Below are 20480 nucleotides of genomic sequence, written 5' to 3'. Positions count from 1 at the left end.
CTGGAGGTGCTGTCCTTCCAGGCTGTGCTGTGATGCTGCTCCAGGGAGTGGAGGGTGCTGTGCTGAGCCTCTTCTGCCCCCAGCAGCCCCCATGTCCCCCCACACTGCCCTGACCCACTGTCCCTTTCCCCCTGCCTAGGGTGACCCGGGGGAGCCAGGGGAGAAGGGCGAGCCGGGACGACCAGGCACCCCGGGGCTGATCGGGCTGCGTGGCAAGGAGGTAGTGTGGGGCAAGGGGGGGCTGTGGGGCATGGTGGCCCTGAGGAGGTGGGGGGGCTGACAGGGAGCAGGGGAACACTGGTGACTTGTGCTTTTCTCCTCCTGGCTGGTGCTTGTTGACCTGTGCCGCAGGGAGAGCGTGGAGAGAAGGGTGATGAAGGCACCCCGGTAGGTGAGGACCCCCCTGGACCACTGTCCCCCTCCCTGCTGCCCCCCACTCACCCTGTCTCTTCCCGCAGGGTGAAGCGGGTCTGCCTGGCAAACCTGGAGACAGGGGCCCCCGGGTAAGTGCGGGGCTGGTGAGCAGCCCAGGGGGGTCGAGATGCCTTGAGGGGGTCTTGCTAATGCACACCCTCCCTCTGCCCCCCACCCAGGGCCTCCCTGGCTACCGCGGCCCCCCCGGGGAGAAGGGTGACCCAGGAGATCCAGGTCCCGAAGGCAGGAATGTGAGTACAGCTTCTTGGGCACCCACGACCCTATGGACCCCCTCATCCCTCATTCACCCTTACCCCAGGGGCACCCTCGAGCCCATGGGTCCCCTGTCCCCTCACCCCGTCCCCTCTCCCGCAGGGCAGCCCTGGAGTGCCAGGGAGCAAGGGTGACCGCGGGGAGCCGGTGAGTGACAATGCTGGGGGGGGGACCGTCTGCTCCCACCCCACAGCCCTGCCCTCCCCGGGGCTGTGTCAGTGCCATGTAACCCCCTTCCCTCACCCTTCTTGCAGGGTCTTCCCGGACCCCCAGGACGAACTGTAAGCTCTGCTCCCCATCATCCCTGCCCCCAGGCTGGTGCTTGACCCCATTTGCTCTGACAGCTCTCTCTGCCCCACAGGTTGACGTGGGGCTTGGAGGAGCCGGGGAGAAGGGGGAGAAGGTAATCAGTGGGTCCCCTGGGATGCTGCTGCCGTGGGGGTGCCCTGTGCTGGCCCCCCTTGGGCACTGGGATGCTGGTGCACCGAGCCCTCCCTGCCCAAAACAGCCCCTGAGAGGTGTGGGGGGTACGTGGGATCCAGGGAGCACATGGGCTGATGCTCCTGCCCAGCACTGGGAGGACAGTGCCCTTGTTGGGGGTCCCTGTAGGGCTGATACCCTTGAGGGATCCAGCATAGTTGTGGCTCTCCCCTGCAGGGTCCCCTGTCAGCACCCTGTGCTCTGGGTGTTCTGCTGTGACAAGCCAGCTCAGGCTGGGGCCGGTTTTTGCCGTGGGCTGTGCTCGGTGGCATCGTGGTACCCAGCCATGGTCCCCTTGTCTCAGCTGGCTCCTGGCTCAGCAGCATTGCTCATCCACCACCTTTCACCGCTCCCTGGGTTGCATTTCTTCTCTGGACGCTCCGGAGCTGCGTTGAGCCCAGCGACCTCTTTTTTTCAGCTCGTGCCCATACAGGGTGTTTGGAAATAACTACATCTTTGAAATTGGGTCCCTCTTTTTGAAACACTCCATATTTTGAGACCTTTGCTGTTATCCCACCCTTAACCACGCAGCACAAGCAGAGGTGCTCAGCACAGACCCTGCGCAGGCATTTGTGCCGGTGGGGGGGCAGCACCCTCTAACCACAGTGCTCTCCCCTGGCAGGGGGACCCTGGGGACCCTGGCGAGGATGGCGCAAAGGGCGCCCGGGGTGACACTGGCTCCCCTGGGCTGCCCGGAGAGAGGGTAAGTGCCGGGTCACTGGTGTGGGAGGTGGTGGGACAGCAAGATAGGTGACATTCTGCAGGAGAACCGGGGGTCCTGGTGTGCAGTGGGTGGGCGCCCAGGACCCCCGCATGTCCCACTGCTGAGCGTGGCTCTCTCTTGCAGGGTGTGGAGGGTCCCCGCGGCCCCCCCGGCGCACGGGTGAGTCCCCCCTTCCTTCCCCATGGGGTCTGAGCAGGGGGGTCTGCACCCATTCTGTCTCCCATTTGGAGGGGACAATGCTCACTCCTCTTCCTACTGCATAGGGTGACCCCGGGGACCGAGGCCTGCCAGGAGAGAAGGTGAGGGGGCTGGGGGCTGGGTGGGCCCCACAGCACCCCGTCTCGCCCCATGGATCCAACCCTCCTGCTCTGCTCTGTTACAGGGGGACCGTGGCCCCCCGGGGCTGGATGGCCGCAATGGGCTGGAAGGCAAACCTGGACCCCCGGGCGCCCCCGGACTGCGGGTGAGTGTGGTCCTGGGTCGGATCCCCCCCAGACATCCCCTCCCTGGACACCCTCTGCTCCAGGCTGGGGATGCCCTTGGGGGGCCGGTGGTGGGGGGGGGGTGTCCCTGCCCTCACCTCCTCCTTGTCTGCAGGGGGACCCGGGGAAGCAGGGGGACCCTGGTCGGGATGTAAGTACCTCTGCGGGGGGCAGGTTTGGGTTGTGCTCCTGCTGGGGGCGTCATGCTTGCAAGGGACCAATGTCCTTGGTCCGGGGGACTGTCCCCTTTCCCCAGAAAAGTGTCACTGTCCTGGTCATGCTCCCAGAGCTGGCTGGGGGAGGCGGGTACCCTTTTGCCCTGTGCTCCCCCTTCTCCTTTCCCCGCAGGGTCTGCCCGGGCTGCGTGGGGACCAGGGACCACCTGGCCCTGTGGGTCCCCTGGGACCACCTGGTGTCCCCGTAAGTACCAGCCGCTCTGTGCCATGGGGAACCCCCTGCCCAGCTCCCCCTTCCCTGCCCCCTGGGGCTGCGGTGGGGCCTGGGGACCCCCAGCTGCTGGTGCACTGGGGGACACAGTGGGGGTCTCTCACTACTGCTGCTTCCTCCCAGGGCAAACCCGGTGATGATGGCAAACCTGGCCCCAGCGGCAAGAACGTGAGTAGGGGGATCAGGACTTGGATTTGGGGCTCGCCTGGGGCTCCCAAGGGCTGGTGACCCCAGTCCAACATAAAGGCAAGGGGGACACACAGCAAAAGGTCCCCACGCTCTGAGCCGTGTCCCTGGTGTGGTCCCTGTCCCATGCGGTGCCTGTGCTGGGGAGGTTGAGCTGTGTGCTGACTGACAGCCTGTGTCCCCAGGGAGAAGATGGGACACCAGGAGAGGATGGGAGAAAGGTAAGGAGCCCTAGGTGTGGTGCCTGCATGGTCTTCACACTCCCAGTGGCTCTTCCCTGTGCAAGTCCAGGAGCATCCCTTGGGTCCCGCAGATGGGGCAGCATCCCTCTAACTCCTTTCCCTCCTCTTGGTTAGGGAGACAAAGGTGACGCAGGCCCCCCCGGCAGAGAGGTGAGTACTCGCTGCAGAGCAGCATGGTGATGGGGGAGGTGGGTACATGTCCCCACTGGAGGTGACACTGCTCTCTTGGCAGGGGCCCAGTGGTGCCAAGGGCGAGCAGGGGGACAGAGGTGTGCAAGGCCCCCCTGGTCTCCCCGGTGTCCCGGGACAGGTTGGCCCCCCAGGGCAGGTGCGTAACCTTCAAGCCCATGGTGCCACCCAGCACTGGACCCTGGTGTCCCGGCTACCGTGGGGCAGGCAGGTCCCCTGCCCATGGCTCCCTCGGGGTACTGTGCCCTAACCGTGGGTGCCATTGTGTCCCCTCTGTGTGTCCCAGGGCTCGCCAGGCCTCCGTGGGGTGGCTGGACCGAAGGTAGGTGTGCTTCTGCCCCAAGCCCTCCAAGGTCTATAGGGACCCTGTGCCAGAGGGGACGGGTCCTTGGGGGGACTCCCTGTCCCCAGGGCTGGGCCCTGGCGCTGGAGTCGGCACCGGGCAGCCTTGTCCTGCCGGTCCCCGATGCCTTTGCTGTGTTTCAGGGGGACCCGGGGGAGCCTGGACTGCGAGGGGAGCCGGTGAGTGTCCAGCACCCAGCCCAACAGGCTGTGAGCAACCCAAGGTGGTGGCAACCACAGCCTCTGCTCAGGCAGCACTCAGCGGCGTTAACTCTGAAACCTACTGAGGGCATCATCAGCGCTGCTCGCCTCACCCACCACAGCTCTGTACATCTTTGCATTCCCTCTGCAAATCTAGGGGAGACCTGGCAACCCTGGAGCACGTGGAGACCCTGGGAGTGCTGTGGTGAGTCCCCCACTGACCTGCTGGGCTGGGGACAGAGAAGGCTCCAGAGCCCTGATGGTGGGAACAGGCCAACACCCGCTTTGTTTTTCATGTCTTGTTTTTGCAGAACATTGAACGCAGCCTGGAAGCGCTTGGCATCAAGGTGTGTAGCAGGAGGGGGGGCTCTGGAGGTGGGGGGAGACCTGTGTGACCTGGGACGTGTTGGCAGGGCTGTGGGGTGCTGCCGTGGATGGGTTCCACTGACCAATGGCTTTTTTCTCCCTCCCAGATTTCGTCCCTGAAGGAGCTCACAGGTGCCTATGATGGGAGCTCGGACTCGTTCCTGCCGGTGTCCGAGCGGCTGCGTGGCCCCAAGGGCAGCCGGGGGGAGCCAGGAGAGAGGGGGCCCCCAGGCCGAGAGGTGAGCGGAGCCGGGCTCCCTGCATGCCAAACGCATGCAGCCAGCTCAGCCCTGGGATGCTCCATGGGGGCTGACACCCCCGGTGCAGGGCTGGCTCTGGCAGCACCGTGTTATGTTTTGCAGGGCTCCTTAGGCTTCCCTGGTGAGCGAGGACCCAAAGGTGACAAGGGGGACCCGGGTGCCCCCGGCCCCCAGGGCCCCACGGGCCGTGCTGTGGGCGAGCGGGGTCCCGAGGGGCCGGCCGGGCAGCCGGGGGAGCCTGGCAAGCCGGGTATCCCCGGGGTGCCGGGCCGGGCCGGGGAGCTGGGGGAGGCTGGGCGGCCTGGCGAGAAGGTGAGTGTGTGTGGGGGTGTGGGGCGAGGGCTGGGGGACCTGGCCCTGGGGGCTCGGGGGCAGCCCTGTGACAGCCACCACATCGTTTTCCCAGGGTGACCGGGGTGAGAAGGGCGATCGGGGCGATCAGGTGAGCTGGGGTGGTGACATGGTCCCTCCTGTCCCACTGTGTTGTGCACCCATTGGGGGGATGTGTGGCTCTCTGTGGGGCAGGAGGGCGCCCTGTGGGGGCCAGCAGTGGCCATACTACAATGGCTCTTCTCCCCTGTGCTCTGCTATGTCCCTTTGATGCTCAACCTGTTTTTCTCCCTGGCCAGGGCAGGGATGGCTTGCCCGGCCCCCCGGGACCACCGGGGCCCAAGGTAGGTGACCGTCCCCAAGGGGTGCCAGCCTGCACCTCCAGGGATGGATGGTCACATCCAGTCCCCTGGCACGGGGGCTTTGGGAGGGCTGGGACCCTGGGGGGACCTTCCTGGGGTCCCCTGGGTGCCAGCCCTGCCTGCACCCTGCCCGCAGGCAGATGTGGCGGAGGGCAGCCTGATGGGCTTCCCGGGCGAGCGTGGCCCCGCTGGACCCAAGGGACTGAAGGTACGTGGCTGGGCAGAAAGGAGCAGGGCAGCCCAGGCCACTGAGCTGGGGACAATGTGTTGAGCTGGGCTGTGACGGGGGACAGCAGCAGCAATGGTGTCCCCAGGGCAGCAGCAAGGTGGCCGATGGCATCTATCTTCTTCCCGCTGTAGGGCGAGCCAGGAGCCGAGGGCGAGCGGGGACCCAAAGGCGATAAGGTCTGCGGTCGTAAGTCTCCCACTGCCAACAGTGCGGCCCCATGGAGCAAAGCCCTGGGCAGGGACACTGCTGGGGACACCCCTCTTTGGGTGTCAGCAGGGTCTGGGGTGGGACGGAAAGGTCCCTGCCTGTCCTACGACCCTGCTCCTGTCCCCACAGGGTGAGGGTGGCCCGCGGGGCGAGCGAGGGGAGCCTGGCGAGAAGGGCAGGGACGGTGCCCCGGTGAGTGCCACACTGTCCCCCTGTCTGGCACTGGCCCCAGAGCCCCCCAGCACTGACTCTGTTCCCATCTGTTGCTCCAGGGCCTCCCGGGTGAGAGGGGGCTGGCTGGCCCCGAGGGGAAGCCGGTGAGTGGGGTCATGGTGGGGGTCACGGGCTGGGATGAGGGGAAGGTCTTGTGGTACCACACCAGCCACCAGTGAGCAGCATTGTGGGAGCATTCACATCTTGTTCACCCCCTTCCCCTGCTGCTTTAGGGGCCCTTCTGCCCGCCCTATAAGTACCCTGGGCTGGGTACCCCACACTGGGAATGGGGAGCATCTCTGGGGGGTAGGCAGGGCTGCTTGGGGGTGGCGGGCTCATGCTTGTCCACCAGCTCTGACATGGTTCTTTGCAGGGCTTGCCAGGCTTCCCCGGTGTGCTGGGACGCCCGGTAAGTGTCTGTGTCCCCTCATGCCACTGTGTCCCCCCATGCCACTGTGTCTCGCCACCACATCGTGCAGCTGGGTGCTCCTGACTGCAGGCGCTGGGTGAAGTCGTGGGGGCCGCCCTGCTGTCTGGGGCGGTGCTTGACCCCAGGAATCTCACCAGGCTTGTCCCCACTCAGCTGGGGTGTTACAGAGCCTCTGGCTCTCTCTGGGTCCCCTCTCCCAGGGGACATCCCATGCACCCAGTGGCGAAAACCCATCCCTGCAGTGACCCCATCTTTTCCTCCTTTCAGGGCAACCAGGGAGAGCCGGGACCCCCAGGACCTCCGGTAAGGTGACACCCCATGGCACAGGCAGGGGACTGTCATGCAAGGGGGATGTCAGCTGAGGCAGGTGTCCCCCCAGGGAGCAGGGAGGGGTGGCAGTGCTGGGACCACGCTGCCCCACTGCCTCGTCCCTGTCCTGTGCCACCAGCAAGTACCTGCCCAACACAATGTCCCCTTGTCCCCCACAGGGCAGCCCTGGCCCACCAGGGACCCAGGGCCCAGCTGGGACCAAGGTATGACATTGGCATCAGCATCGCCACGTCCCACGTGGCAGAGGAAAGTGGTGCCTTGCCAGATATGGGGGCTGGAAGGAGGGTGACGTTTTGGGCTGGAGGGAGGGACATTTCAGGCTGGCCCCCTCCTGGATGCAACTGGCCCCATGGCAGGCACGGGGATGTGACTGTGACCGTGGTGGCCGGGGGTCGGGGCGGTGGGACTGACGCGAGGACTCTCCACAGGGCGATCCAGGGGAACCTGGCTCAGGCATCCGGGTGAGCACTCGCCCCCTCCCCACCAGCCCCCTGCAAACCATCTGGCCCCCGCAAAGCTGGCCAGCCCCGCCATTCCTGCGGGGACAACCAAGGTCCTGGTTGTGCCAGGGCAGGGTGCTGTCCCCTCTCTGATGCGGCTGTTGCCATTGCAGGGCTTGCCTGGTCCCCAGGGCAGCATAGGGCTGCCTGGCCCCCCCGGCCCCCCTGGCCCAGGGGTAGGTATTTGCATCCCCCACCCTAAGCTGCCATTTGGCTCTTCCTGGTGCCTGGGCTGCTGCTTGATTTCTGCTCATGTCTCCCTCACAGGGCCCACCGGGTGTCCCTGGGCTGCCAGGACAAGTGGTGAGTGTGTTGTCCCCCTGCCTTGTCCAGCTTCCATCAGCGTGGGTGCAGGGGGCTGCTGGGGGGCTGTGAGACCCTAGCGCCCCAGCCCTGCTCTCGCTGCTGGCAGGGGGAGAGCGGGAAGCCGGGGGTGCCGGGCAGGGACGGCGTGCCAGGGAAGGACGGCGAGGCTGGGATGCCGGGGAAGATGGTACGTTGCTGCTCACCCTGTCCTGTCCCAGTGGGAGCCCCCTTGGGCTCAGCTGGGGGGTCTGAAGCTGAGGGCTGTACGCCTTGTGCCAGGGTTTACCGGGACCATCAGGTCCTGCCGGTCCCAAGGGAGAGCGAGGGGATGCCGGAGCCCCAGGGCAGGTGAGTGCAGAGCTGGGAGCTTCCCTGGCGTTCCTGGGCTGGGATGGGGGGAGCATCCCCCTGCAGTCCAGCTGACCTGTCACCACTCTCCTCTCTGCTCCAGGGCATCGCTGGCCCTCCCGGTGCCAAAGGGGAGAAGGTAAGGAGGTGTGGGGTGAGGGGACCCCCACCCCTGGGTGGTGGTCCATAGGGTGCAGGTACCCACTGTGGGCACATCTGAGCACCCGTGTGTCACTGCAGGGCGAGCCGGCACTGCTGGAGGGTGTGCTGCTGGGAGAGCCCGTGAGTCAGCCTTGTTAACCTCACCCCACTATTAACCTCATCCCCCCACCACCACCCCATGACTTTTTTTTCCACTGAGGGTGGTGAGCGCCTGGCCCAGGTTGGCCAGAGAGGTGGTGGATGAACCATCCCTGGAGACATCCCAGGCCAGGCTGGACGGGGCTCTGAGCAACCTGAGCTGGTGAAGATGTCCCTGCTATGGCAGGGGGGGCACTGGGGACGCTGGGAAGGTCCCTTCAACCCAAACTGTTGTGTGATTCTGTGCATTTGGGGGGCCAGACAGCCCTGTGGTTGCTCCCCCCCCGACATTGTTCTCCCCGTGTAGGGCTCCAAGGGTGACCGGGGCTTGCCCGGCCCCAAGGGTGAGAAGGTGAGTGCTGCCCCAGGGGGCTGGTGGGGAGGGAGCCATGGGGATCCCTGGGCTCCCCAGCTACCTGCCCACAGCGGGGGGCACCCAGCTGCAGCTGCTCCCCCTGCATAACATCTCCCAACTCTGCTTTTTCCTTGTTTTACCCTGCCAGGGGGAACCAGGAGGATTCGGGGAGCCAGGAGATCCTGGGGAAGATGTGAGTAGGAGGCATATGGGGGGGCTGGGGGCAGATACCATTGCGGGTGACCTGTGTCCCTGCCATCCAACACTCAGCCGTTCCCGGTGGCTTGGTGTCTTCGCAGGGAGCCAAGGGGTCACCCGGAGCCAAAGGGGAGAAGGTCAGTGTCCCCAGGTCCCAGAGGAGTGGGGTGCTCCCCAGCCCTGTGGGGCCGCTCTGGGGGCACAGGGCCTCCCGCGCCCTCTGCTCCCCAGCCAGGGGACACACCGTGTGCTCTGTCACCATCCAGGGGTCACCAGGTGTCGGTGCGCGGGGACCTCCAGGACAGGATGGGCCTCCAGGCTTGAAGGTAACTCCTGTCCCCATGTCCCCCTGGCTGTCACCATGTCCCTGACACCCAGGTGATGCCATGGGAGAAGCACACTCCTGGGGGGCTGTTTCCCTGGGCCCCATCTTTTTCCTCCTTGCTGCAGGGTGACATTGGCTTGCCAGGGCCACCAGGACCCCCAGGCTTAGCAGGCATCGCTGGGACGCCAGGACAGCCTGGCCTGAGAGGGGACAATGGCCAGCCTGGCTCACCGGGTCCCCCAGGAGAGAGGGTAAAGCCAATGGCCAGTGCTCGGCCTCGCTGTTCTGGGTGACCCCAGACCTCAGGCAGTGCCAGCAGGGTCCCTGCCAGCTCCTGCCCACGTCCCTTGCCCGCTCACTGTGTTTCTCTGGCAGGGTTTGCTCGGCTTTCCTGGGAGAGATGGCGCCCCTGGACCACTGGGACCTGCAGGGCCCCCAGGGCCGGCCGTGAGTACGGGGCTGCAGCGTCCCTGGGTGTGCAGGCTCTGCCCTGGCTCCCCCCAGTCTGGGCAGGGTGATGGGGACCCCCCTGCGCCTTCCTGGCCGCAGCCCTGGGGGTCACTGGGGGCTCCAGCACAGGGTAGAACCTGTTGTGGCAGCCCCAGGGATGCTTTGTGCCTTCCCCCTGTGGTTCTCTCACCCCTCTTCTTTCTTTTAGGGTGTACAAGGCGCCCCTGGCCTGAAGGGTGACAAGGTAGGATGGGGACAGCCCCATAGCATGAAGAATGTGGGGCCACTCCTCTGGTGGCGCATCCCTGCTGCAGCCACCCCTGGGTGATGCTGAAACCACTCTGGATGGTGGCACATGGGATCCTACTCTGTGCCAGGACCCTGGGGTGGGGGGGTCCGGTGGGGTATCCTGTGACATGGTGGGGGACACGGCATGGCTGGGAGGAGTGGTGAGCAGCAAGGACAGGGACGAGCTGTTGTCTTCCCCTGGCAGGGTGCGCCGGGGGCCGGGCTGCCGGGAGCCAGAGGCGAGCGTGGAGACCCAGGGCCACGGGTAGGTCCTGCCACGGCCCCCCCACTGTCACCCATGTCCCCACCACCAGGGACGGGAAATCCCACTGTGCCAGACCTTGGGGAACAGGGAGCCAGCGCTGCGCCTGTCCCCATGGCAAGGTGACACTGGGGGTGTCCCCATCCCAGACGTTCTTCTCACATCCCTTTCTTCTCACAGGGTGAAGATGGGCGCCCGGGGCCAGAAGGGGATCGTGGCCCGGCGGTAAATCCCCCCGTCCCTGGCTGCACCCCCAGCCCAGCCCCTCCCTGACCACCCTTCTCTGTCCCGCAGGGCTTGCCCGGGAACCGGGGGGAGCGTGGAGACAAGGTAAGGGACCCTGGGGGCTGGAGAACCAGTGTGGGGGGGTGAATGATGGACCTTCAGGGCTTGGGGTCTCCAGGGAGGTGCTGCCTGCTCCCCGATGTGCATCCGTGCAGCATCTCACCCTCTCCTCTTCCTTGCAGGGAGACGTTGGGGCCCCGGGGCCCAAAGGAGACAAGGTGAGGCCCTGGGGTGGGGGCCAGCGGGAGGGAGGGGCAGCACTGCTGTCCCCCTTGCTCACCCCCAGCTCTTTACTTCGGGCGTGCAGGGCGATACCGTGGTGGCGGAGGGGCCTGCCGGAGCGCGGGGCAGCAAAGGGGAGCCGGTAAGAACTGTCCCCCGGCTCCCTGTCCCCCTCTGTGTCTCTCCTTGTCGCGACGGGCAGGGGCCCTTCTGTGCATCCCCCTCCCCAGCAGCTCCCAGCCCGGCAGGTTTGATCCTGCACCCCCCATCCCGAGTGGCAGAGGACAGGACCCCCCCACTGCTGCCTGCCAGAAGAACTGGAGGGGCTTTTTGCTGCTGAGGGCCCCTCCCTTGCAGAGCACATTGTCCCCTCTCCTTCAGCCACCCTACAGACCCCTGCGTCCCTGCCCCAGGCGGGGTCTGTCCTCCTCACCCTGCCATGTATCTCCCCATTCCCAATCCCTCCCTGTGTTTCCCCCTTTGCAGGGAGAGCGTGGCCTGAAGGGCATGGAAGGGGACAAGGGGGACAAGGGGGAGCAAGGCATGCCTGGAGAGAAGGTACGGGGCTGGGGAGGCTTGTGCAGGGCCAGGGGGTGCTGAGTTGGGGACCAGACCACAGAGGGACCTGGACATGGTAGCATCTGTGTGCTGGTGCTTGTGGGCACCCTGGCATGGTGCTTGGCACCCTGGCAAGGAGAGCTGCCAGAGCTGGCCTTGGAGGCCGTTACGGCCATGCCATGGCTGTGCCGTGGCCCAGCTCTCCCCGCCAGCCCCATGTTGATCTGTGGTTCTGTTTGCAGGGGGCAAGGGGCGAACAAGGCGAGAAGGGCTCCATGGGCTTCCCCGGGGCACGTGGCCCTGGTGGGCAGAAGGTGAGGAGCTGGGCAGCCCTCAGTGCTGGGGAGGTGCCCATGGGTGCTGGGGGGACTGTTTCCACCTTATCTACCCTGACCGATGCCTTTGCCTTCCCAGGGAGAGGTGGGAGCCTCAGGAGAGCCTGGTGAGCCGGTGAGGAGCTGCGTCTCGGTGCCGCTGCCACCCCCATGTGGGGCAGGAGCGGATCCCCGTCACACTGTGTGCTCTGCTGCAGGGCCAGCCCGGTCGCGACGGGATCCCCGGAGTCCGGGGGGAGAAGGGGGACATGGGACCCCTGGGCATGCGTGGCCCTAAGGTGGGTTGGTCCCTCTACTCACCAAAGCTCTGCTGGCTCAGCGAGGCTCTGACTCCTCTCCTCATCCTCACAGGGTGACCGGGGCATGAAAGGCGCCTGTGGCCTTGATGGGGACAAGGGTGAGAAGGTGAGTGGGTGTCTGTGGGTGCCGCAGGAGCCTGGACGGTGCCTGGAGGCTGCAGCCCTTTGGTTATCCCCTCTGCCAGTTGGAGGGAGCAAGGAGATGGCTGAGGGGGGAGTTCAGGCCTGCAGCAGGGGCACGAAGTCCCCCCCTCAGCCCCTGGCTCTGGGATGAGTATTGCGGGGCACAGGACTGACCCCCCTGCCTCTCTCCTGCCTGCTGTAGGGAGAGCCAGGGATCCCAGGGCGCTCAGGACTGCCAGGGAGGAAAGGCGAGCCGGTAAGCACCGCGCTGGCACCGGGGAGGGACAGGGACACACGACCAGTGACTGACAGACGTCTGCTTTGTCCCGCAGGGAGAGCTGGGGCTGTCAGGACCACCGGGCATCCCCGGGAAGGAGGGACTCATGGGCCCCAAGGTAGGTCAGGGCAGTGCCAGGAAAAGCCATGCTGGCACTTCAGCCACCCTGCTGCTTGTCCCCTGCTGCCTGTTCCTTCCTCTCCACAGGGTGACCGGGGATTCGATGGGCAGCTTGGAGCCAAAGGAGACCAGGGGGAGAAAGGAGAGCGGGTGAGCAGGCTGGAAAGGGACGGTCTGTGTTGCACCGTGTTGCTTTTGCCAGGATCCAGCCGTCAGAGCCCAATGCTCCCAGAAGAGCCATCTGGTGCTGCTTATTTATGTCACTAAGCTATAAGTGACGACAAATTCCTGCTCTTTAGAGAAAGGCACCAGCATTGGTGCTTCAGGGGTGCTCAGCTGTGGGGTCGGAGGGTGCCCCTGGCACCTGCTCTGGGGCTGGGGTCTCTGACACCCCCAGCCTCACCCTCTGCTGTCCCACAGGGCGCTCCTGGCATTATCGGTGGCCCGGGTCCCCGGGGCAGTGACGGTGCTCCTGGTCCCCCTGGGCCCCCAGGGAATGTTGGTCCTCGAGGTCCCGAGGGCATGCAGGGCCAGAAGGTGAGGCCTGACCTTCGGTGGCCCTGTCCCTGCATTGGGTGAGGGTTTGGTGGCATCAGGAGCTGCATCCCAGCTCTGTTGCTGTCCCTACCAGCACGCTGCCTTTGGTGTCCTCCCATGTGTCCCCCTGCCCAGGAGATGGGAGCCTGGAGTGTTGGAGACCTTCTCATTGTGGGCTTGGGTTGGCTCCATCCCCATCCCCACCCGCATAGGTGTCCCCGGGGTGTGGGGACAGGGACAGCAGCACATTCATAGCACTGGGGAGGGCAGAGGGTCTTCAGAGCCACCAGCCAGACCCTGAGCCTGTGTCCTTTGCAGGGGGAGAGAGGCCCCCCTGGACAGTCGGTGCCGGGGACCCGTGGTGTGCCCGGCATCCCTGGTGAGAGAGGAGAACAGGTGGGTGAGCAGGTGACAGGCTGTGAGGGGGTGACCCCTGGCTGGGGACAGCCTCCAGCCCCCTCTGCTTGTCCCTAGGGCAGTCCTGGCACCCAGGGAATCCGTGGGGAGAAAGGGGAGCCGGGCATGACGGTAAGGAGCCGGGAAGGAGCCAGCACGGGCTTGCGGTGCTCAGGTCACCAGGGTGGGATGGAGCACAGGGTCTGTCCCACCACCGATGATGAAGGGGCTTCCCACCACTCCGGGCTCTGCTCTGGCACATGGGCCGGGGAAGGGGGATTTTCCCTCCTATCTAATTAATTGTACCATCCCCTGTTGCAATGTGGATCCTTTGCCTCTTCGCGTGCCCGGCAGGAGGAGGAGATCCGCGCCTTTGTCAGGCAGGAGATGAACCAGCACTGTGGTGAGCTGAGCATCCCCCACCACGCTGCCCCAGGGCCAGGGGTCTCCCCTGCTGCCCCTGACCCCCCTGTCCCATGTGTCCTGCAGCCTGTGGTGGCCAATTCCCACGGCGTCTGGATTCACGTGAGCACTCAGGTTGCAGCTCTCCCTTCCTACCCCCCTGCCCCGTGCATGTGGCACCAAAGGGGTCCTGGTGCCCCAGTGTATTGCTGGTTTTGGGGGGGCTAGAGGTGGCTGGGACCCCCTGGGGCCCCCTTGGTCAGGGCTGGCATCAGTGTGGGACTGTACACAGGGAGGAGGGCTGACGTGTGGCAGAGGGATGGCACAGCAAGGATGGGTGCTGATGGGGTCCTGGTGCTGCCAAGGTTTGCCCAATTGAGAAGGGACCACGAGAGGGACAATGAGGACTGTCCCATCCATCCTTGGGTGCTGAGCCGGGGCAGGCGGGCTTGCAGGGACCGGGACTGCCGGAAGGGAGGGTGGGCTGGAGGGACGGGGCTGCAGGGTGGGCTGGGATGAGGTGGGTGCTCTCTTTCCAAGGAGGCTGGGGGGCTCAGGCCAGGAGCAGCTTCCATTCTGCCCAGGGAGGAGGAAGAAGCATCCGCCAGGAGAGGGAGCATCAAACAGGTGATGGGGAGCCTGGAAGACCTACAAGACCTGTGTCCCCTGTCACCCCCATCCTGCTGGGGTCCCAGACAGGCAATAACTCCTCCTGCCTGTGCCTGCCCTGGGACCCCCAGCAGCCCTGCTCAGTGGTGCAGCGAGAGGAGGGGGTGTCCCCAGGTCCCCCATCCCTGACCATGTACCCCAGCACACTGCAGCAGTGCCAGGGCAGTGCTGGGCTGCTCGGCACCTGCAGCAGGGGGGTTTCCCCCTGGGGGCGCACCCCAGGACCCCTCGCCTCCTCCCTGACGCCTGTGCCATGTCCTTCCCCTCGCAGGGCGCTTCGCCACCCAGCCATTCCCCGCTGGCAGTGCTCACACAGTCCCAGTGCTCAAGCTGTCACATGCTGAGGAAGAGGAGGGTGAGTGTCACCCCTGGGCTTTCAGGCCCCATTCCCCTTTTCCCCTGCTCCACGTGTGTGGCCGGTCATGTCCCTGTCCTCCTCTTGCAAGCAGTGAGGGTTAATCCATCAGTGGTTGTGCTGGTGGTCCTGGGGGTTTTAATTAATGAGTGGGGAGAGGAGAGGGCAGCAGGGAGTGTGCATGTGTGTGCAGAACTGGGGCTGGGGAGAGCAGAATGGAGGGGACAGAGGGGGAAAAAAGCGCTGCTCACACCCAGCACTGTCTCCCAGGGCAGGACAGACGGGTCACGCTTGACACAGATGACTTGGAGTATGAGAGCATGTACACCGAGGAGGAGGAGGACGACTACGACGAGGTCCTGGAGATGGACAGCTCAGAGCATCCCAGGATGGGTGGTGAGATTCCCTGCGCTGGCCTGGCATTGAGGATGGAGCACGTAGAGGGCAACTGCTGGAGTGCTGGGGCTTTGCTGGGGCGATGCCTCCATGGCCTGTCTGGCAACAGGTCCCTGCACCCTCCAGCTGGGGTGGATTTGGGATTTGCAGCCCTCTGGCAGGCATGCAGGCAGGGTGCACGTTCCCCATCGCAGCACAGTGCTGTGCATGCCGTGTGGACCTCCTGCTCTGTGCCCCTCACCAAACCCATCACCCGTGGGACCTTCTGCGCCTGTGAAGTTCCTGTGCTCCTGGGCAGGAGCCACAGGAGGGGGTCCCAAAGCCCCCAGGAGAGCAGGGAGGCCCCAGTGGCAGCAGCAGCTGGAGAATCCCTCTGGTACCTTTCTAAGGGATCTGTGACCATCATGTCCTTATGCCACCTTCCTCCCAGCTCTGTCTCCAGCCTGAAAGGAGGTTGTAGCATGAAGGGTGTTGGTCTCTTCTCCCAAGTAGCAAGTGATAGGATGAGAGGAAGTGGCCTCAAGATATGCCAGGGGAGGTTGAGGTTGGATCTGGGGAACAATTTCTTCCCCAAAGGGCTGTGGGGCATTGGAACAGGCTGCCCAGGGCAGTGCTGGAGTCACCATCCCTGGAGGGGTTGAACAGACATGGAGATGAGGTTCTCAAGGACATGGGTCAGTGCTAGGGGTGCGTTAGCGGTTGAACTCAATGATCTTGAGGGTCTCCTCCAACCAAAATAATTCTACGATTTGCCCCCGCAGCCGAGCCCTGCAGCCTGCCGCTGGACGAGGGGAGCTGCCAGCGCTACACGCTGCGCTGGTACTACAACCAAAGAGTCACCCAGTGCCGACCCTTTGTCTACAGCGGCTGCGGGGGAAACCTCAACCGCTTCGACAGCAAGGAGGAGTGCGAGCTGCGCTGCGGGCAGCGCCCAGCGCCAGGTAGGCACAGCACAGCCACCGCTACCGGTGACTCCAGCAGCATCCCTGCCAATGCAGAGCTGAGGGGACAATGCTGGTGTCCCCCCTGGGCTATGAGACCCTCTCGCTTCTCTCCGCAGATGCCCGTGGCGTAGCTGGCAGCGCGGCGGGCGGGCAGCCGGAGGCGTAGGCGCAGGCAGCGTCTGGGCAGGCAGGGCTGCCCGGCGGTGGAGCGCAGCTGCCGCCGTGGCCGGCCCATGGCAGGGTGGGGAGGGCCACGTGCTCGCCAGCCCCCAGCAGGAACCTGGTGCTATTTCTAACGTGTTTTTATGCTGCTCATGGGGTTTTCCTTTCATTTCAGTTGTATCACCCATTAAGGTGAAATTTATATCAAATGGGAATCCACACCCCCCCCCAAGGCTCTTAACCCCTTTTCCCACCCAAAGGTTTCCTGGGCTGTTCTCAGTTTGATTTTTAACTTATTTGCTGCCGACGGGATGGTGCTTGGCCCCATGCCCCCTCTCCAGGTGTCCAGGAGCGAAGCTGGGACTTGGCATGATTGGGCTCCCCTTCGCTCATCTAACACCCTTGTCCCCTGCCCTGCCTCCAGGTCCCCAAAAACCCACCTTGCTCCCCGCTCTCTGCTGGGGGTGGCTTCCCATGTCCCTGAGCAACCTGAGCTGGTGAAGATGTCCCTGCTTATGGCAGGGGTGGCACTGGATGAGCTTTGAAGGTCCCTTCAACCCAAACTGCTCTATGATTCTATGACCCTTGGGCAGGCAGTGCCTCCCTGCGCCCCTCACTGCCCCCCCCCCCCCAACCAGATCCAGCTGAATAAATTTCACCTTAACCTCAACCGGGACCTGGTTCCCCTTTTGCGGTTGCAATGGTTTGGCAAAGACCTGTGAGTGGCGGGGGGGGACGGAGGATTTCTGCATTTGTTATCCTCCAGCCCACATGCCTGTCTTTAATCTGGGGGGGCTCACCTGCACCCCCCAGCCCATCAGGGAAACCCTGCGGATGGTGCTACGTTAGAGGAGGTTCCTGCTCACTTACATTCGCTCTCAAAGGCTTTGTGAAAGCGATGTTCACTCCTGGGGGGCTCCACTGTCCCTGCTGTACCCCAGTCCCAGTGGAGACGTGTCCCCCCCCACTGCTTTGGGGGTCCACAGGCTGCCGGGCGGGTTTTGTGGCACCTGTATGTGCCACCGCTCTCTGTGTATATCTGTATACAGTGAATGTATATGTATTCCCACGTGGGGGAGGCTGTGACATTAAAGCTGCGCTCATGGGGAGGTGCCATGCTTCTTGGTGTGTCGCACGGGATGCCTGTGGGGTTTGGGGCCAGCTCTGGAGCCAAGCCCAGCTGGGATGCTCGTCCCACTGCTCACTGGGGGGTTCTCACCCCCCTGGGACCCTGGTGCCCTGTCCCCGTGCCCGGCGTGTGCCCGGCTGACGCGTGAGCACGCGGGGCTGCGTGATGTGCTGGGTGAATCAGTGCCACCGGCTAATTTTGGCTGCTGGGGGTGAGTTCCTGGCCACCCCCGGGAGGAGGAACAGAGCCGGCATTATTTCCTCTCGCTGCCACCGCTGCGGGGGCTGGCAGGGGACAGGTCACCCTGTGGCCACAGGGGTGGGCAAGACACTCTGTGGTCTGAGCCCCCCCAGCTGCGGGCACCCTGGCTCCTCGCCTGGGCCAGCCCAGGGCTGAGCACCCACCAACTCATCTCGCAGAGGTGCCTGCCCAGCCTGAGACCCCCCGGGTGCTCCCACAGCCGCTGAGGGGGGAATTTCGGGTAAAATCCTTCTCCATGGAGCCCACCCTGCAGCAATGACTATAGGCTGCTCCTGACTGTGGGCAGTGGGGCTGGGCCAGGCCGGACTGGTGCAAGTGGGCTGCAAACTGGTGGCATCCCAGTTGGACTGAGTGAAGGTGATATGCAAACCAATGGTGTCCCAGTTAGACTGGGTGAAGGTGGGCTGCAAACCAGTGGTGTCCTGGTTGAACTGGTGCAGCTGGCTGCAAACCAGTGGCCCAAGCACTCTGGGATGGGCACAGCAGGGAGGTGACATGTCCCCAAGTTGGCCAGGGTATCCATCAGGGTGGAAGCACCAAAACAGCACCAGGAGACATCCAGGAGCCTCGTGCAGCACAATGTTGGGGGCTGGCGATAAACGTGCATTTTCTCCTTTCCTTAAGTGATGACCCAAGGCTGACAGGAGCAGGAAGACTCAATTAAGATAGAGAAAAAACAGATGTGAAATAATTATGCCTGGGCCACCCTGGGTTCCTGGAATCCCCTCCAAACTCAGCAGATAGAGCTGCGAGGGGGCAAACGCCAACCCACAGCCCGGGATGATTTCATCTGCTATTAGGCAAAATGTATTAATAACATCATTTCCCCCCGCCGTGTGTCACCATCACCCCCACTATGGGTCAGAGGTGGAGCTGGGGGCAGGATAAGAGCTGAAGCTCAGCAGGGAGCGGGGCAAACCACCAGCTCGTGGTCCCCACACCCCAGGAGCATCATCTGAACATCGCAGGGACGAGGACCCACTGGAAATGGTGAGGCTGCACCTTTGGATTGTGCTTTCTGGGGGGGCGTTAGCTGGGTTGCAGGTGGTTGGATGTTTTTAATTACCTGTTTTCCAGGGAGTTAAATTGCCTCCAGCTGCCCGAGCTGGTACTTTCCAAAGGGTTTCACCCTGGAAGTGGGTTGCAGGAGGCTGGATGCGTTTCCAGTTTGGCAAAACCCTGGTGGGTGACTGATTTTCGGGGAGAGGTGGCCATACAGCAGGATTTGTGTACAACTGACCCCCCCAACCTACAGCATAGCACCCTGACCCCTACCCCACAACACAGCGCCCTGCATCCCCCAGGACCCTTATTAGGACCAGAGCAGGGGCTGAGAAAGATGCTGAGGCTCAGCACAACTCAGCACATGTGGCTGGACTCACGTCCTTGTCACCCCATTGCCACCAACCTGCTGTGTATTTTAGGGCCAGTGGTTTGTTTCCCTCCTAACAGGGTGGCTTTTGCCCCAGAGAGCCCCCTGGCCCCATGGGGGGGACAGCATCCTTCAGGGAGGGCGTGGGAGGAGGAAAACCCCGGAATCCTGGGCACATCACACTTCCCCAGCCAAAGGGCAGGTCTGGGCTGGGGAGAGGCTGCAGTCCCCACGCTGCCACCCACGGGGGTGGGAATGTCCCTTCCCGTGAGTGGGAAAGGGCTGGGGGCTGTGAAATGGAGGGGACAGTGTGCGGCTGGCCGGGGGCTGCAGGAAAGGACAAGGACACCCAGCTGATTTGCTTCCCATGTCCCCTTCAGCCTCCCGAAAACTCTCTCCTACCCCATGCAAAAAGGTTAAAATTGGTGTAGAAAACTCCCTAAAAGGGAGGTGAGATTCTGCCTTATCAGGCACAGCCATCTGGTACGTGTGTGGTACTATGTGTGGCACCTATGTGTGACACCCCTGCGGGGACGTGTCCTGCCCCAGAGGGTGGTGCTCAGCGTGCTCCCCGCAGGTGCCCCTGGCTGTGCTGTGCTGCAGGACGCTGCTCACCATCCTCGTGGTCCTGGGGGAGCCAGTGACAGCCTGGAAGGGACCAAGCCTCGAGTTGCTCCCTCCGGCCCCCCACGCCGGGGACAAAGGCAAACTGACAAAGCAGGAAACCAGCATCGCTAATGAGACATTGCCGGGTCTCCCCGAAATGAAGATGAGTGATGATGAAGCCAGCCCCCTGCCGGAAGAAGGGTCAGCAGGAAAATCATTGCCCTGGCCCATGAGCCCGGCCACCAAGAGACCTGCTCCCAGGAAAAAGGCGAGAAAGGTGTCCCTGTCACTCGATGTCCCCACCCATGTACTGAAAGTCGTACTTGACCTGGCCAGAGAGAAGGAGCTGCAGGCCAAGGCGGCCGCCAATGCCGAGCTGATGGCCCGGCTTGGGCGCAGGAGATGAACCCCCAGCTGGGGCTGGGGAGGGCAGCAGGGCTGCTGAGGACACGGGGTGACACTGGTGTGAGCACGGGGGACAGCGGACACAGCACATCCTCCTCCAGATCCCGGCACCCGCTGCACAGGCAGCAGCCATGCGAGGATTTGGTGCAATAACCTTCACCTCAGCACCACCGAAGAAGATGGAGCCAGGTTTGCCTTCACCCTGGAGCACAGCTGGGTCCCACCACAGGGATTTCTGTGCCCTGTGTCACTCCCAGCTCACCCACTGCTGGGATGGCTCCAACGGGGCCGCATCCAGCCAAGTGGAATTTCCCACATGCTGCCCCTCTGGGTGGCTGTGATGCACAAAATTCCTCCCCGAAGCTCAGCTGAGCTTGGAAGCCAGCAGTGTTGAGCGTGAACAATAAAAGGTGGCATGAAACATGACATTGTGGTTTATAAAGGTCCTGAACCCCTCTCCACCCCCGTTTTGTGTTTCCTCTTCCCAAAGCTGCAGTAGGGGTATGTCCCAGGCTGGGGAACAAAGCTCGCTAAGCCACAAGTGATGGGTGTCAACCTGGGTGTCACCTGTGCCAGGGTGCCCGCAGC

At 63.9% G+C, this 20480-nt stretch overlaps 1 protein-coding gene across 1 annotated transcript in view; it reads left to right on the top strand.

Moving 5' to 3' along the window:
- Positions 1 to 20480, top strand: part of COL7A1 (collagen type VII alpha 1 chain) — a gene marked incomplete at its 5' end in the record, with an annotated part of 36224 nt that overhangs the window by 14196 nt on the left and 1548 nt on the right. The window contains 63 exons of the mRNA XM_082060358.1: positions 140 to 220; positions 459 to 503; positions 594 to 665; positions 790 to 834; positions 942 to 968; positions 1049 to 1090; positions 1790 to 1870; positions 2015 to 2050; positions 2155 to 2190; positions 2274 to 2354; positions 2489 to 2524; positions 2722 to 2793; positions 2944 to 2988; positions 3192 to 3227; positions 3363 to 3398; positions 3849 to 3959; positions 4292 to 4327; positions 4454 to 4585; positions 4709 to 4918; positions 5013 to 5048; positions 5236 to 5280; positions 5435 to 5506; positions 5864 to 5926; positions 6007 to 6051; positions 6321 to 6356; positions 6645 to 6680; positions 6866 to 6910; positions 7136 to 7168; positions 7321 to 7383; positions 7475 to 7510; positions 7620 to 7700; positions 7793 to 7861; positions 7965 to 8000; positions 8469 to 8513; positions 8665 to 8709; positions 8816 to 8851; positions 8981 to 9040; positions 9165 to 9290; positions 9415 to 9486; positions 9698 to 9733; positions 9983 to 10042; positions 10220 to 10264; positions 10334 to 10369; positions 10507 to 10542; positions 10632 to 10688; positions 11033 to 11104; positions 11347 to 11418; positions 11519 to 11554; positions 11637 to 11717; positions 11791 to 11844; positions 12064 to 12117; positions 12194 to 12256; positions 12346 to 12408; positions 12679 to 12795; positions 13114 to 13191; positions 13270 to 13323; positions 13546 to 13594; positions 13681 to 13716; positions 14134 to 14220; positions 14534 to 14617; positions 14888 to 15013; positions 15775 to 15954; positions 16074 to 16293. Coding sequence (XP_081916484.1) covers positions 140 to 220; positions 459 to 503; positions 594 to 665; positions 790 to 834; positions 942 to 968; positions 1049 to 1090; positions 1790 to 1870; positions 2015 to 2050; positions 2155 to 2190; positions 2274 to 2354; positions 2489 to 2524; positions 2722 to 2793; positions 2944 to 2988; positions 3192 to 3227; positions 3363 to 3398; positions 3849 to 3959; positions 4292 to 4327; positions 4454 to 4585; positions 4709 to 4918; positions 5013 to 5048; positions 5236 to 5280; positions 5435 to 5506; positions 5864 to 5926; positions 6007 to 6051; positions 6321 to 6356; positions 6645 to 6680; positions 6866 to 6910; positions 7136 to 7168; positions 7321 to 7383; positions 7475 to 7510; positions 7620 to 7700; positions 7793 to 7861; positions 7965 to 8000; positions 8469 to 8513; positions 8665 to 8709; positions 8816 to 8851; positions 8981 to 9040; positions 9165 to 9290; positions 9415 to 9486; positions 9698 to 9733; positions 9983 to 10042; positions 10220 to 10264; positions 10334 to 10369; positions 10507 to 10542; positions 10632 to 10688; positions 11033 to 11104; positions 11347 to 11418; positions 11519 to 11554; positions 11637 to 11717; positions 11791 to 11844; positions 12064 to 12117; positions 12194 to 12256; positions 12346 to 12408; positions 12679 to 12795; positions 13114 to 13191; positions 13270 to 13323; positions 13546 to 13594; positions 13681 to 13716; positions 14134 to 14220; positions 14534 to 14617; positions 14888 to 15013; positions 15775 to 15954; positions 16074 to 16123 — 3966 coding nt within the window. The 3' untranslated portion in view covers positions 16124 to 16293. The remainder of the gene's footprint in view (positions 1 to 139; positions 221 to 458; positions 504 to 593; positions 666 to 789; positions 835 to 941; positions 969 to 1048; positions 1091 to 1789; positions 1871 to 2014; positions 2051 to 2154; positions 2191 to 2273; positions 2355 to 2488; positions 2525 to 2721; positions 2794 to 2943; positions 2989 to 3191; positions 3228 to 3362; positions 3399 to 3848; positions 3960 to 4291; positions 4328 to 4453; positions 4586 to 4708; positions 4919 to 5012; positions 5049 to 5235; positions 5281 to 5434; positions 5507 to 5863; positions 5927 to 6006; positions 6052 to 6320; positions 6357 to 6644; positions 6681 to 6865; positions 6911 to 7135; positions 7169 to 7320; positions 7384 to 7474; positions 7511 to 7619; positions 7701 to 7792; positions 7862 to 7964; positions 8001 to 8468; positions 8514 to 8664; positions 8710 to 8815; positions 8852 to 8980; positions 9041 to 9164; positions 9291 to 9414; positions 9487 to 9697; positions 9734 to 9982; positions 10043 to 10219; positions 10265 to 10333; positions 10370 to 10506; positions 10543 to 10631; positions 10689 to 11032; positions 11105 to 11346; positions 11419 to 11518; positions 11555 to 11636; positions 11718 to 11790; positions 11845 to 12063; positions 12118 to 12193; positions 12257 to 12345; positions 12409 to 12678; positions 12796 to 13113; positions 13192 to 13269; positions 13324 to 13545; positions 13595 to 13680; positions 13717 to 14133; positions 14221 to 14533; positions 14618 to 14887; positions 15014 to 15774; positions 15955 to 16073; positions 16294 to 20480) is intronic.

The sequence above is a fragment of the Streptopelia decaocto genome (genome assembly GCF_964273445.1).
Source record: "Streptopelia decaocto genome assembly, chromosome: 8".
Taxonomy (NCBI): Eukaryota; Metazoa; Chordata; class Aves; order Columbiformes; family Columbidae; genus Streptopelia; species Streptopelia decaocto.
The sequence above is the reverse complement of the archived record's forward strand: the minus strand, read 5'-3'. Positions and strand labels throughout refer to the sequence as shown.